General features: G+C 40.1%; 1 protein-coding gene across 1 annotated transcript in view; it reads right to left on the reverse strand.

Annotated features, from left to right (window-relative positions):
- Nucleotides 1-16,207, reverse strand: part of coro1ca (coronin, actin binding protein, 1Ca) — a 46,872-nt gene that overhangs the window by 27,871 nt on the left and 2,794 nt on the right. Inside the window, exon 2 of the mRNA XM_084727937.1 lies at nucleotides 505-701. Coding sequence (XP_084584063.1) covers nucleotides 505-699 — 195 coding nt within the window. The 5' untranslated portion in view covers nucleotides 700-701. The remainder of the gene's footprint in view (nucleotides 1-504; nucleotides 702-16,207) is intronic.

The raw sequence follows: 16,207 nt of genomic DNA on the forward strand, positions 1-16,207 counted from the left end.
TACCATCAAAGAGCAACTTCATTAACATAGATATCACTGATCATTCATATGTGCATGTGTATTTATTTCAAACCACAAACCTGAAGTTTTGGATGGAAAAGACCACATGCTGAGAATTTTGTTTTTCTTGGAGTGTTACCAAAAAGTGTAATTAAACATGCTGTTTGCTCTGATACTGATTATTTAAATCAAAGCTTGGTACTGAAAATATCATAGCAGTCTGATGTCTCTGATGTTGCAGTGTCATTAAAGCACAAAAATGTGCTCCAAAGTAAGCCAAACAAAGTAGCTGATTTAACCTAAGAACAAGTAAAAAAAACACTGATTAACCAGTGCATTGTTACTGCTACTGATGAAGCATAAAGAAGCAGTAAATGCAAGCATGTTTACACATCCATTTGGTTGTCATTGAGTACAGCTCTGTCTAATGTCCCTTGTCCAAGCACACAATACAGTGCTTATCCACTGCTGCATTAATTACTCCATGATACAGCATAAACATACCTTATGAAGAGGGAGAACGAGGAAAGCTCCACCACCACTCGCGTCAACAATTAGGGCAACAAACTTGGGGTTGACTGAGCAGAGCGCGCTGTCCCATGTGACCCTTGACACCCGGATATCATCGTAGCATTGGTCATTCTTCACCGCCTGGCCAAAGACGTGACGGAATTTGCTCTGCCGTACAACTCGTTTCATATCTGTGCAAAGAGGAGAGAGGGAGATTTAACATACGTTAATTCAAAGACATACAGTGTTGAAAAGAAGGCGTCAGTGAATCGGTTTAAAACTGCAGCAACATGATGATAGTAGAAGTATACAGGACAGAGAACTGCAATATGACCCAGCACATCTACAGTGTAGACTATTGAGACCACAAGATGTCTCAACCAGAAACTGCAGCAGAACAGACTGAGGTCATATGTGAGCTTTTTTTCCACAACACGTTCTCTTGGCAGATGTGTTGACTCTCTCACTCTATGACGGTTTTCTAACAAACCATTACTTCTCCCTACTCCAAGGGTCTCCCTGGAATTTCTGGGCATCATGGTGCTGACAATTTCAGAAGAAGAGCATTACCGACACATGCTGTAGCTTGCAAATATGACTTCAACATCCTATTGTGGAAGGCGGCATGATAATGCTACAGTGGAGTATGATTACAGAGTTTCACAGTTCTTTAAAAGGAGAGCCCCACTACTGACACAGGCCCTTCTTCATTTTCTTTCTATACCCTTAATTCCTCTCTCGGGCGTAAGGATGCCCCGATAGCGTTTTTTGCAACCGATCCTGATTGCCAATACACACTGCTTACCGAAGACAATGCTGGACTCCACCACCGCATATGCACACGTTGCTCACAGGCACATTCACGACAATGTACAGCGTGCAGGTACTAGTTTGACTTCAGGACTTTCTGCCAGAAATCATTTCATTAGGAAGGTTTTTTGGAAGTGTTGAGCATATATTTAGTTTAAAGAGGCTTGGATAATACTGCACCAGTTGTGTGAGTTCTGAAATGGATGCCATCAACTTCAACAAGTCATTCACATGGACGCAACACTGGGTAAGTACTTGATAAACCAACTCAACTGAGAATTGGCTCAAGTGTTTTTGGGTCATCATCAGTTTTCCTTTTAATCAGAAAGTATTAAAACAGGCCTCCAGCTTGCATATTTTCACTGAATATTTGATAGAAATCAGTATCCAATCGATCTGGGCATCCATGTTGAGTGAGACTCAAGCCAAAAATGAGTCGGCCCACTTAACAACACTCACTTTTCTCCTTACCCCTGTGATGACAGAGCAAGCATTCAGACATCCTTCAATCATAAATTACAAGCTGCAGTAGACCACAAACAACCTCCATCAGGTTATGGGTCTGGATCCCCTGGAAAAGTGGTACAAATTCACTCATTATTAAACTCAAAAAAGTCAGATTTCACAAAGTTACAGCGTGTGAATAATAAACAACAAAACAAACACGCTTGATGATTTTTCATAGGACTTCAAACTCTTTGCACTGTCTGGCTGTTTCTTTTCATCTTCAGTTGTGCCAAATATTAAACATCTGAAATACTAGCACGCTTTATATGTGGCACACTGAGAAAGAGCCACATCCAAAGGAAAATAGGACATTCCCAATCCAAACAAAAACAGACTTTGTAGCTGGTTCAGCTAAAATCTTCACCAAGACAAGAATCTGCTGGCAGACAAGAGAGCTTTGGAAAACAAGCCCATTCAAAAGCTACAAGTCCAAGTGCTGTGCTTACAACAACAGACCACTTCCAAAGATAATGGATAGCTGTCCAGTTTCAGATAAACTGGCCAGAAACACTGTCCAATCTGACCTACAACCTAAAGAAAGACAAAAGCTCTAAAATGGTCTCTATTTTGTGGAGCTCCTCAATCTTTTTTTTTTTTTCATTTTTTGACACAGCACATGGTAACAGTTTCCCAGCCTGAATCACGAACATGATAAAATCACAGCACAGGATGTGGGATATGCTTTGGAGGTGGTTTTCCATTGTGTGTGTGTGAGTGTGTGTGTGCGTGTGTCAAAAGAGAGACAGAGTGAGCAAGAAGGGCTTGCATGGCATGTTTCCGACAGAACAAGGATCACAACACAAGCAGGAAGTTCTTCCTGTAGGGATGTGGGCGTGTCCCAACAGCACAACAACTGGTCTGTAAAACACGTCAGTCCTTACAACTGTTTATTTTTGATGTCTCCAAACTATGATGGCGGGCCAGAAGACAAATTTGTTCAAATTAGATAAAACAGTTAATGTCACTTGACATGGAAGTTTTAATCTTCCTTAAACTGAGGATTTTCCGGTTTTCACTTTACTTACATAAGATTCTCTAAATCCTCCTCTAAATTTATCTGGATCAGACAAGAGTTTGTCGAGGAAACTGAATTTGATTACTCCGGGAAAGGCTGACTCAGACCAAGAGCAACTGACTGTCATCCAACTCTAAACAGTCTCCAGAAATCCTGCGAGATACATTATAGTTGAAAAAAGAAGACACCGCATTCTCAAACACAATGTACAGACTTGTACAAAAATAATCCCTCTGACTTCAGGAAGAATCAGCCTTCAATCACTGCTAAGAAAACCTTACACAGGGCTCCATAATAAAGATTGCCTGGGGCAAGTAAAATGTCAGTCAGGCTAGAAAAATCTAGCAATCTAATTGTTAAAAAAGAAAGAGTTTTTATCCAGAGCTGATGATGGAAATAACCAAGAAACAAGCCATCTTACTTAATTCACACCTCTGTTGAGAATTACACACGTGCAGTGCCGATTGGGCACTCACAAGAAAATGGCTGCAGGTGAAAGCAAAGTTTATGAGCTGAAACACAGGCAAACATTTTAGTTATCCTGGAAACAGGAGTCTATTTGGGTAGTGTTAGAGGAAGTGAGTGAAACTCCAACTACATAGTTGGAGTGCACAGTTTACCACAAGTTGGAGAGCAAGGCAGGTAAAACAGGGACATTTTTTCAGAGGAAAGTCCAAAAAAACATCGCTGGAGTGCCACAACAAGAGCTGACAGCATCTCGCCTGCATAGCAGCTAAATGGGCTGCCAGCAACCTCTGCATACGACTGCTTCTCAACATGACTGACCTGGGCACACAGTACAACATGGCATGGCTCGTCATAGGCATTATTTGATAACCGCTAATTAGGGCTGCACAATTAATCACAAAATTATCAAAAATGCAGTACGGCTAAGCGTAATATCCAAATCACAGAACCACAATCAAATCACAGAGTTTTGAAAAAGGAAAAATTTGAGAAAACAGCATTTAACAATGTACTGTAGTCAATATGCATACGGGGAAAAAAATACTTTGGGCGCACAGATTTCTGACCCACTTTTCCGACCAAGCAAGCGATAAAAAAAACATTAACATTGAACTCTGCTTATGTAATCAGTTGCAATTACTTTTCAAATATGTCAAAAATGGCATGGTTCTTCCTTACAGTAATGTGATGGCGGTCTGGGGCAACACTCAACAAGGACAACTTTGTCATGAGGAGTGAGGCATGTTTGCTTACCTTTTGAGCTATAGATATGTCACATCTGTTTGGAATAGAAGGTACATGTGAACAGACACCTAAATCAGCTACCTGTCTGGTGGGAGACTTAGCAACAGCGTCAAAAGACTCAAAACAACTTTTTGTTGTGGTGCGCCTGCTGCTGCTTCTTTCGGTTATTGTAGGTTTTTACTCTGTTGACTGAACGATTCTTTTATTTCCAGGTAATAGAGTGACTACTTTCAATACGAACATGATCATTTTTATGCCTCTCCCCTTACACAACTGTCCTACTGACACACAGAGGGCAGCTTTCAGTGGGCGCACCAATACTGCTTATCAGGCATGCAGCGTATCTGTAGAAAATACAGACAATCCTCACTGACGAACTGTGTGTACCACATGCATTACACATGTTACACATGATGGTGCTTCTGCCGTAAGGTAGTCAGTCGCACCTTTACATTCTCCTCTACACAATACACTGGAGTGGAGTGCTGGTGTATAAACTGATGCAGTGGTGAAAAACCCTTGGTTATTTGAACAATCTGCTGACTATCCTGCCAAATGTATGACTGTATAATGTATACAGAACAGACTGGGACTTGAGACATCACTCAGAGGAACATGAATTTGGTTTCTTGGGACTTCCAGTGTGCTAAACAGCTTGGACGGAGATGCTTCAGCCTACAAAACATATTCTCCAGATGTATGGGAATATACTTGTTTGGTACAGACTGCAGTAAAAATACCATTCATTTACATCTCTCTTTTTTTTTTATGACTCAAGTGATTACCAAAATGGTAGGTGACAATACATGACAAATAGTACAAAATGAAAGTCCACAAATCACAAAATAGGTTAAATTCCTACATAGTGGACAACTGGATCACAATTTTTTTTTAAAAAAAAAAACTTACTTCTTTTTTCTAAAAAATGATTCAAACTGATTGATTGATTCTCAGAATACTTGGTAATTAATTTCATAATTGATTAAAAATCGATTCATCATCACAGCTCTAGCCCTAGGGCGCCGTAGGAAATTATGCACAGTTTATTTTGTAATTTTCATTATATACTAGAGAAACTTTAGTTCCATTCAGGGACAGAAATTTCGCATGGTGGAAACTTAGCTTATCAGTTATTAAGCTAAGGTAAGATTTAATTATTCCGTGCTCTTTCTGAAAATACAACGACTAGCACCATCATGAGGATTAAGCTCACCTCCATCTCATATTTCTTTTCATGATTCAATTAAGCAAATTTGGGATAAAAAGCCTTTAAAATATGATATTGGGGGGGATCATGGAACTGGAAGAAAGTTGAATTTGGCATATATCTTAAATTGAATGATTGTCGAGTGTTTGACAAGCTAATTGTTGGCCACTGCAAGTGGTCAATTAGAGCCAATCCCCACCGGTTGTCTAATGGAACCATATGCTGTCTTGGCTGGAGTGAGTGCTCTTTCCTAAAAGGGAAGCAGTGAAAAAAAGGGGGGGTGGAGGGGTGCAATAACTGACTTATGACACCGTTGCCAGTTCATCAGCGATTTAATGGGCAGAGGAAGGAGAGATAATCCATTATGAGCAGCATTTCTAGTATGTCATAGCTATATTGAATTTGGGCTAAGATGTGAAAATGTGCCTCCTCAACAATAATTTAGAATTACATAACTGGATGAGACAGACTAAGTATGTGGCAAAGGGCCAGAACACATAATGAAAATGGTGACTTGTTAGTCAGCGTCCTTATATTCCCATCATCAGTGCTGACTTCTGGGTATCCATCAAGGGGTTGAGTATCTAATACTTTCTCTCCCAGCCTCTCTGCATCATGATAAGTGTTTACTGATATCTCTCTTAGGAAATGCTGCTCTTTATACTGGTTATTAAGCTCAGTCTTGTCTGCAACAGGTGAGGGTGTCAGTAAATTAAACCTCCAGCAGCAAGAGATGCAGCTGTGTCAAAAAAAAGAAGAAAAGTAGAGCAAAAATTCACTTTCTGCCACTGGCAATTGTATGGGTGTTTGGTTGGCTGCAATCTGTCTCAGAGACATGTTTAGTAACACAGACATGCTGCTTAGCAACATCAGGGAAATACCAACCCAGGAAAGAAACACAATACAACAGTTAAAATACAAACTAATGTCTCAAAACGTCACTTACAAAATGTCAAAATGCAAACAACTGTTAAACTTAGTTATATCTACACGTTTGGAATTTCTCCTAGCCTTACAAACCATGCAAAATTTAATTATCTCAAGTTTCTCTACAATATTTTAGTCTGGAAAACATCCACTGACAATGGACTGGGCTGAGCAGCTGGAAGCCAGACCAGTGAGCAAACCAGGAGAAGATGAGAACAAGCAGAGCTGTATTTGGAGTTTTTACCGACGCGCCGCCTCTCAACAACTGAGCCTTGAGAGGAATTACTTAAGCGTTGTGGATATAAAATGAAGCGTGACAGCATGGCCTATTTCTCACCTGAAATGTAAACTGATTTTGGACTTTTTAGGGGAAATGTGTCCTTTTCCAAACAGCCATCACATCTTTCCAAGGCGGCAAAAGGTCAGCATCTAAGGTCAGGTGCAGTACAATTTCATGACATCGCTAAGGGGAGTGCTTCTCAATCATCTGTTCGTTGGATGAAGGCAGATCCAATCCTCTACAGAGTCATTTTTATTGATGACACCCCTAACCCACATAAATGCTACTGAACCTTCCATTGTTAATACAGAAAGAGCAGTGAAACAACTATCCTGCTGCTCTCAGCTCTGTTAATTTTCAGCAGAACAGTACATTGTTTTATGAAACAGTGGTTTATAAGACGTGTTGTTTTATCACCACAATAGTGTGACTAGCCCAGACATAACAATCGTTGCATTCTTGAGGTCAGTCTGGGTCTGCACAAAGATTCACAGTCACACTATCCTTCAGCTCTACAAACAGCAGGAAATGTTCAATATCATACGTTACTGTGGCAAAAACCACTCTGAAAACAACAAATCAAGGCTAGTTCTGTCCCAATATGCCCAGGATAATGGAATATGACCTCGTCGATCAGTACTGTGCGTTATCATTATAACTGACAGTTTTTACAAAAGTTGAAAATAGCTACTACGATGAACCTGATGACGTTGGAGGCACCTCTAGACAAAAGCAGATGCATTTATCTAAAGAAAAATCTCCTGTTTCTTTTTAACAGGCTATCGTAACTTTGCATGGGAAAAGTTAAACATAGGCTCTGCCAGTCTGCATGCCATAAATCAAGTAGAATCCAAAACTGAACCCGGTGACATGCATTAATAACAATATACAAATAACCAAAGTGGCAGGCCTCAGAGTGCATCTTAGTTGTCCACAGGGGCATCAGCGTTACCAATTAGATTAAAATTAAAAATGAATATTTTTTGGTCCTTTATACCCAAATGTGCAAAAATAATTCACATAAACAAGAAAGGTCAAATCTAAATGCATAGTTTCAAGTTATGCTTGAATATCACCAAACCAAATGCAACACAGGATTATGTAGTGACGAACGTGGTTTGCTACTGTCGGCTAGCTTACATTCCCTCAATGCAGTGACACAAAATGGATCAGTTTTTGAGATTAAAAAATTATGTGAGAGACAACCCTGCACCAGTAAAAGCTCCAAAGCATTTGGTGAGGGAATATGACCCTGAATACATTAAATATGGATTCATAATTGCAGACAGTGATGCTGAGCTGAAGAGACAGTGTGCTGAATGAGGGGAAACCATGTGACAGCCCAGATTATTTATATCTTAAATTCCAAAAGGTTGAGAAGCCCTGATATAGGCACATCAGTGTTAGCCTAATTTGGGGCCAGTTCATGACCAGTTAAAAACTCAGTGAATGTTTAAGTAAATACTATTAAAACTAACTATGCTTAATTAATGCTCACCAGATTTGCATGTTGTCTGTGCTTCTGTACATTAAAAAGTTCTTTTGGATAAATGAGATGGCAGACACTGGACATGAAACTTTTATGGACAGAGGGTTGGGATATATCAGTGTACATGCTGTAGGTCAGAGCAGACTGGGTGGGGTTGCAGCTTTATTTTACAACACTAGGTCCTGGTGAGTAAGTCTTGTGTGGTAGTGGCATATCCTTTTCAGGAAGTTATCACCATTTCTTAGTCACTGTATGCTCGCTGTGGTTTTTCCCACTGATACATGTGGTAAGACAGAAAAGAAACAGGGTTTTAGGGTTAATTTCTGCAGGGCAACCATTTATTTTCACAAAATTGGTGAATTCCCAATATGTCACTCACTACATTTATGCAGCAGCATTGCAACTGCACATAAATCAATTATTGTGCTGTTAAAGTCCAGAACTAGGACTTAAAAATAATCCAGGTTTGTGTTGAGCCTGAAGTTATCAGCATTTCAGCTAGGGTCTGATTTAACACTCAACAGACCTTAGAGCTACAACATGACAGGACTTGCATGGAGCCTCCCAGGCAGAATTTCAAACAAATCTCACCTGCTTCATTGGGAAAGACAGATCCTAACCCCGCCATGGCAAAATGCCAAACCAAAAACTCCCTTATCCAGCAGGACTCTTATGTAAGAACATCATTATCCCCCACCTGCACCTGATGAGCTGAGCCTGAAACAAGTAAGCCTATACAGAGACCAGCAGCAGTGGAAAAATGAGGGTGAATGCTTGTGTGTCCTGCTCATAGTGATGACGCACCAATTTCTTGTTATGAATGTAGACAATTTAGTTGCCAGTAATGCATACAAGTGCTCAAAACTTTCATATATGATGGCCCACTGACGAGCATAGCTGTCCTGACATCAGGGACGGGTACAAAGAACCAGTACCGGTTCCTGACTAGTCAGTGTGAAAATATCAATTAGCTCCTGGACAAGTGATACTGCTTTTGGTTTTATGTAACATTACATGAACAGCTGGCGGGGTAAAACATTCAATGAATGGGCAAATTTGACTAAATCTGATGAAAATGTAGCTAAATTCAATAAATAATTAAAATAAACAATTTAACTTGTTACTTTCACAAAAAGTAATAATAAAATAACTGTTCATGATATGTCTGTTTTCGCACCAAATAAGAGTATCGATAAGTGTCAGGTCAATATCGATATCAGGCTGGGAAATCAATTCTTTAAAATGTGAACACCTACCAACCAATGACAGATAAATGTTCAGATTCACCATTCATTATTTTGTGTCTGAAAGTTACCAGCCACTTTATTATTTTATGAGCATTTGCCTCGTAGCTGGTACTAATATATCACTCTGATTTGCATCAATAAAATCCTAACAATACTCATCCCAACCTGACTCCAATGACGTCTTTGATTTTAATGAAGCAAAGTGGCAGCACACGTGATTTGACTGTGAACTCAAAATCAAAGTGGTAAATATGTCATGTCACTTCTGTTGAAAAAAAGATTTGTACCTATACAGTTTTGAGGCAACTTAGCAAACATTACACTTTTAACTGTCAATCAATTTCAGTTTGAAAACTGGTGCCATAATACTATCCTAAATTTACTGAGTCAGGTAGAGATCTGTGGTAGCAGGCAGGATTTAAAGAGCAGAACAGAGCAACCAGGGAGGCAGGGTTATTCTGCTAAAAACTAGCAAAAGCCTTATTCAAACAACCAAGTTCCTGTTAGACCTCTGTGTCTACTACAGAAAAGAAGGATATCTATAAATATCAACCAATAGAACTAAAATCCAAATTCATAAAACAGAAAGACCTCCACTGCAGAAGACAAATTAAAGGCAACACTGTAGCCTGTTCAATCAGTTAATAAGTATTCAGTTTTTACGACCCATCCCCTCTCCCAAACATTACGACGTCATAATGATTATGGCTGACATTTGCGTGTCAGAGTGTCAGCAGGGGCTGTGCTGCTGAGGCAGTAAAAGGCTGCTCCCAGTCTGACAGCCTCAGACATACACCAAAGACAGACAGACACACACCTTGGGGAAATGCCATGCTACTCAGTGACACTCTCCTGAGATTTACAGCTCACTGATCCAGTCCTAATTCAGGCAAAAAAAGAGACCTCTAGTATCTATTGGGCAAATCAGATGAAAGGAGAGCCATGTACCTTATTGCCTCCTGAGCCAGCAGATCTGACCCTGATGTGCAGAGACAGAAGGAGGACCCCACAGCCTGAGGAGATGACAAACAGGAAATGGGACCAGTGACACAGTTTTTAGCATCCTTGTCTGCATTCCTCAACTCCGTCTACATCTGAAAATACTATTGAGGGAATGTGGGTCTCTTGATAAATTAAGTGCTACACTTCACTTTTATTGTTTATTTTAACCATACGTTAAGACTACAAATCGTGTTTGAAAAGGAAGGTGCAACTGAAAGACACAGTCAAGCTCACTGTTAGGCCACGGAGGGTTTCCCTCTCATCTCTACCTCACAGTACAGACTGCTGCCTTCCATTAAACCAGGGGGAAATTGTTTCGCTCTGACATAAGACTGCAAAACAGCTACAGAGAGGAAACAAGTAAAAAAAGAGAGCTCATGTTTGGTCTGCACGCCAGAATGTCATTCCTATACACATTTATGATTACTGAAAGAAGCACCTCCTCTGTCACTTGATCAAATGCATCTCAGTAACTGAGCACTAAGATCTATGAAGCTCTTGCAGGTGATCATCATCCAGCAAAATCTAAGCTTCCCTTTTTACTTTGTGCTTCTGAGTCATCAGAGGTCTATACAACTGAGACATCCACTAGGGCTGAACCTGACCTAGAATTTGTCAGTTTAATCAGATTTGGCTGCTCAATATGAAGGTCTGTCGATTCTTTCCTTTTTTCCTTTCAGCACAATACTAAACTCGTTCTACCAGAGCATCTCTCCTGGGCTGGTGACAGCGTGTCAGCCACTGCAGCACATCACTTGCAATCCATTTGTATCACCCTGCTCTGCTTCCATCACAGATAGTTTTGTAGTTTGTGTTGATCTTGAGACTCAGTTTGTAATGTTTACAGCTTGCACAGCCCCGTGTACAATGATGCAGCGAAAAAAAAACGAGCCAAAACTTGTGTACCACCCACATACTACATCGGTTAACCATGAGTGCATGTGTTGCATGGATTTCTTTTAATAAATGCATGAGCTAATATTAAAATACATTTATGATTCTGTTCATTTATAATTCCTCAATGAAATATTATCCCTTTTGCATTTTTGTAAGCTTGTGTTTTATCTTGTTATTGCAATGCATGCTGACTGATAAAGGAAAAACAAACAAAAAACAAACAACTGCTTGATTTGAGGAATCTGCAACCTGGGGGGTCTCTGACTAATGATTAAAATTTTCAAGCCCTACAAGTGGCTGCGCAGGCCTACAAATTTTGGATAATCTTACATTAACATGTAAGATTGTGACATCCTCTGTGACAGGAGACTTGTAATGCTGCCTATTCCTGCCACATTCAGTTATGTTCACACTTTCCAAATAACACATGGGGATGCCCCCATTATGCCAACAGCAATTTGTACTCGAACTGGTTTCCCATCATCAGGGCAATAGACAGGGCATTAATATTATTACATATAATTACCCAACCCTGAAAATAAAGACAGCAGTAGGAAAGAATTTGTGTTTACAGAGATGACAGAAGACAAAACTTGGGCTTCGGTTCCAAGAGAAATGTCTGGACAAGAATGAGATTTACTAAACTGCTTACTCACAACACTTAGACAATAAGATCCCTGCTACGGCAGATAGCCAGCCGTACCAGGATTAAAACTCACTGTCTATTATGGCACTGTGAAACCCAAAGATAATGGCTAATCCACGCTAAGCAAAACAAGAGTGAACAATGTCTGTCAATAAAAACTGTGAAGACAGTCTATACCTTTTCAACACCTTGTTGCTAGGGTGCAAATCTGTCCCTGGAGCTCAGTGTTTCATAGTGCGCTTGGTGAGTGAGATGTGACATAACATGAAAATCCCAGCCACAAATCGGGATGAGCTGATGTGGGAGTGGGAGGGGCAGCAGAATTAGAGCAGAATTTTGACAAAGCCAAAACAGTCTCCACAGTTGTTAACAGAAAATACTGTGTACTACTGAATACTATATGTGCACGAAAATATTACCGTCACCAATTCTTTAGCTTTTATCATTTAACATGCCCACTGTAAATATTTCTGGTTCTTCCTGACGTTGTTGTCCTGAGGAGGTATTGACAGAAAACAGACCTGTTTCTCCCAACAGGTTGAGCTTGATTTAGAAAGAAAAATCCACCTGTCCTTCCACAGATGGTTATAAGCTGCAAGCAGACTCAACATCACATCCAACCAGAAATGAAGTGAAAAAGAACTTTGAAGCTCAAACAACAAAGATTGGTATTGCAAACTGTACTGATCTTCAAAATTGCTTATCACCACTCACCAGACTGTTTCAACACTAGATGAATACACAAACATAGTGCCTGCTGCATGTGCAATAACACTTACAGTAAAACCACAATAAGCATCTTTTGACTGCAAAGCAGGCGTGTATCCCTGTGTCCATCTGTCCTGCTGTCGCCTTGTCAAGTTCAACCCAAGGTACAACCCAACATTTGTCTCATCTTGAGCCATTCATCTTGAAAATGGTGTGTAGTCTAAAGCTGAGATCACTGGCGTGCATAAAGCCCTCTGTGGATACATGCAATCAGTAAATAAAACAAGGCTCCAACCATATTTCTCAACAGGTCTTATCTGCTAAATGTTTATTTTTGCAATTCCTTTGTTTGTTGGTTCATTTCATCAGTGTTGCTGTTAGCGTCATCTTGGGAGCCACAGTCCAGGTCACTGGTGGTCAGGCATATAAGGCAAGATGCATCCCTCCAACAAATGGTAGGCAAATGTGCCTAAAATACAGGGGAATCCAGCATGTGATGACCATTACATTGTACTGTAATGGTATTTTACTGTCAAAAAGTTTAATATTGTATTTTAAGTGATTTAACAGCAATTAAAGCCACTAGAAACCCAAATCCACAATACCCTAACTATGTAATTTAGGGTTTTATGTACATTACAGCAAGCATCTAAAAAGTAGCCTATTAGAAATTAGTTTTAATCCAAATTTGAAATACTGTCATTTACAGTTTTACATACTTTCATGATACTGGTTGTGCTCAGATATTTATTTCAAGAATTACACAATTAATTCCAAGTACTAATCATAAAAAAAAAAATCCATGTCAGTTGTCCTACCGAACAGGTGCAACAAAACTTCTCTCGCTCTCCCTTAATCTGCCTCTTTGAGTCTGAGCCAACAACGGGAAACTGAAGCTGCTCCAAACTCCTTTAACAAAATCAATAATTTCACCATGCAGAGCACTGGAGTTGCTGGTCCACCGTTGCATCGATCTGCAGCAAGTAACTAATGTGTAAAAACACCAAAATTACACAATAACCCCAACAAACTAACCAATCAAGACAGCGGTCATCCTACAGCTGTAGGACTACTGTATATACATGGCAAATGAGAGAGCTTTTAAGTCTGTAAAATGTGTTTTGCTGCTGCCCCCATCCACAGCATTACATTGTTTAGCTTCCATGATGGTCCTCCCGAGGGAGATGTCAGTCAAAACATGATGTGCTACACCTACACAGTCTTGAGAAATGATCTAAACTGCAAAAAGGAGCCTTTTTTTGGGAACAAGGATCCTTAATTAATGTATATGTTCACTCAGATTTTTGCAGATGCTTAATAAGACACTCAACTTTGATATCATATATGCATTTTTGCTATTTCAAGCCAAATTTCCAAAGGCTTTTACTGGTCATAGTTTTTTCTTTCCCACACTCTGCTATCCATGCCACCCATTACCACTACACACACACACACACACACACACACACACACACACACACACACACACACACACACACACACACACACACACACACACACACACACACACACACACACACACACACACACACACACACACACACACACACACACACACACACACACACACACCAGTGATGTCGCCTCAGTGCTCCCCATACACTGGCTGCCTTTTTGCCTTTTGTCACCAAGACCGCATGAGACGCCACCTAAATCCCCTTCCTGTAACCAAGGCCACGGACCACCATTGTAATCAGATTCCAGCTACATTCCAGTGCTTTTTGCAACAATGAGATAAGGTGCTGTTTTTTCACCTCTCCCCAACCCCAAGTGACCGTGCAGCCTTTGCTCTGCTCAATTTAAATACTACTGGAACACAATACCTTACGCACCAGTGTTTCAAGGAATGCTATTGTATTCTTTTATACTTTGCAGAGGAAATGGAATTTGCAGACACAAGAGCAATGTGGCTGCAAGGTCCCTTTCAGTGCTGGCTGATACATAGAACAATTACAACAATCAACCGAAGTCCTCAAATCAGGTAAAGATTATGTACATGTATGCATGTATTAATAAACACTGTGTGTCAGACTTTTACAGATTAACTACAGATTTCAAGAACAGAAGTCAAATGTTGAGGTTTTGCCAACTTCCTCATTCCAAAACAGGACAAATGGCCTCCATAGATTCAGACACAGGAACCATTAATGTGTCAGAAAATGTCTGTATGTTTAGTGTAACGCTGAGCATGCCTCAAACTGTACTCCAGCAAAAACCTCCTTCCCAACTCTCTCTGTTTCCGTGCTGTGAGACTTAAAAGACTAACTCTTAAACTTCTTATCCTACTTAAAAGTCAAGATTTAAACAGGACCACTCTAAAATCCTACAAAATTACTCACAACAGGACAAGCTCCAGTTTTTATTAGTGCTTATTTATAGGGTTACTTTTGTGTGTATGGCAACACAACTTGAGCATCACTTCTGCTTAGGTTTTCACTTGTACCTTTCCTAACAGGTGATCAACACAGCAGACAACAGAACAAGAGGACAAAAGCAAAAAACCCTTCCTATTGTTCATATTTTCCCAAATCAACCCCGAAATATAACAGCCTGAGAGTACAAAGCATGTCCCTTCCTCTTCCTGATCAGCTTGTTCCCCCTCCCCCAGTGAGCAATGCACAAACCACTGCTCCATTTCAACAGATGTTGTCAGCTGTGATGGGAAAGACCAGTGGAAGAAGCAGTATCAGTCTGTGTGCATCTGCTGGGATTGCTGAGCAAGAAAACAGGAGAGAAGGCATCTGACCATCATCTGTGATTGAGATTCCAAACAAAACAAACTTATTTCTGAAAACTCAAGAGCATAGAAAAATCATTAAGTTTACCCGACATGTAAAACAAGCATGCAGACGTCTAACAAGCTGAGATAAACAACTTAATTCTGGCTTATTAAACAAAGAACATCCACTGTCACTGGGCTGTGTGTCTACTGTGTAAGCAATTAGCGGCACAGATTTAGGCATGTGATCCTCTTCATCACCGGCCTGGTCCAAATAAGCAAACACACTAAGCAGGTGGTTAGTTAATGAGATGTTTTCTCCCACCTGTCTTTAGAAAAAAAACTACTGGACGTCTTGAAGCGCATCAAACCTGTGCTGTAAATCAAAAATCAGTTGAATTTTCGACTTGTGGCATGTCATTCTGAGAGTTTCTGGCAGAAAATGTGGGCTGAGATAACATCTTGCACAGACAGGACTGGACACAAACTGAGGTATGTCAGACATGTTCGAAGAATGCAAACTTTGAGTCCAACTGAGATGTGGAGGCCAAACTGTTGACCAAATATTCAGCTTCTTTTACAGGATACTGATAATTTCTGCAGATTCATATGAGAACTCACTGGAACAGGAGATATATCAAAATACTACTAAGCTATGTTTTATCTAATATCAGGGTGGGCAATCTGACAATTTTAGATTGTGATCCAAGGCTTCCGCAATCTACTTTTCAGGCGTCATAGAGATTGTGGGATTTAATGTCCTCTTACCTCTGTGTCTAAACTTCACATGACTTCATTGACTAGCGAATCCGTGCTACATGAACAAACCAGATGGCTACGCTGATTGGACAAATCATTTCACATGGCTCCTCCTTAGGTGACAAATTATTAACACTGAAATTGAGTTTTGAGTACTTAGCTTCTGTTACAACTTAAAGTTAAACTCAGGTTTTAATCACCAGTTTGAAACGTGTAGTATCTCTAATGCAATACTGTGTTTTAATAATCCA

The sequence above is a fragment of the Lutjanus erythropterus genome, chromosome 10, assembly GCF_056507025.1.
Source record: "Lutjanus erythropterus isolate fLutEry1 chromosome 10, fLutEry1.hap2, whole genome shotgun sequence".
NCBI classification, from domain to species: domain Eukaryota; kingdom Metazoa; phylum Chordata; class Actinopteri; order Lutjaniformes; family Lutjanidae; genus Lutjanus; species Lutjanus erythropterus.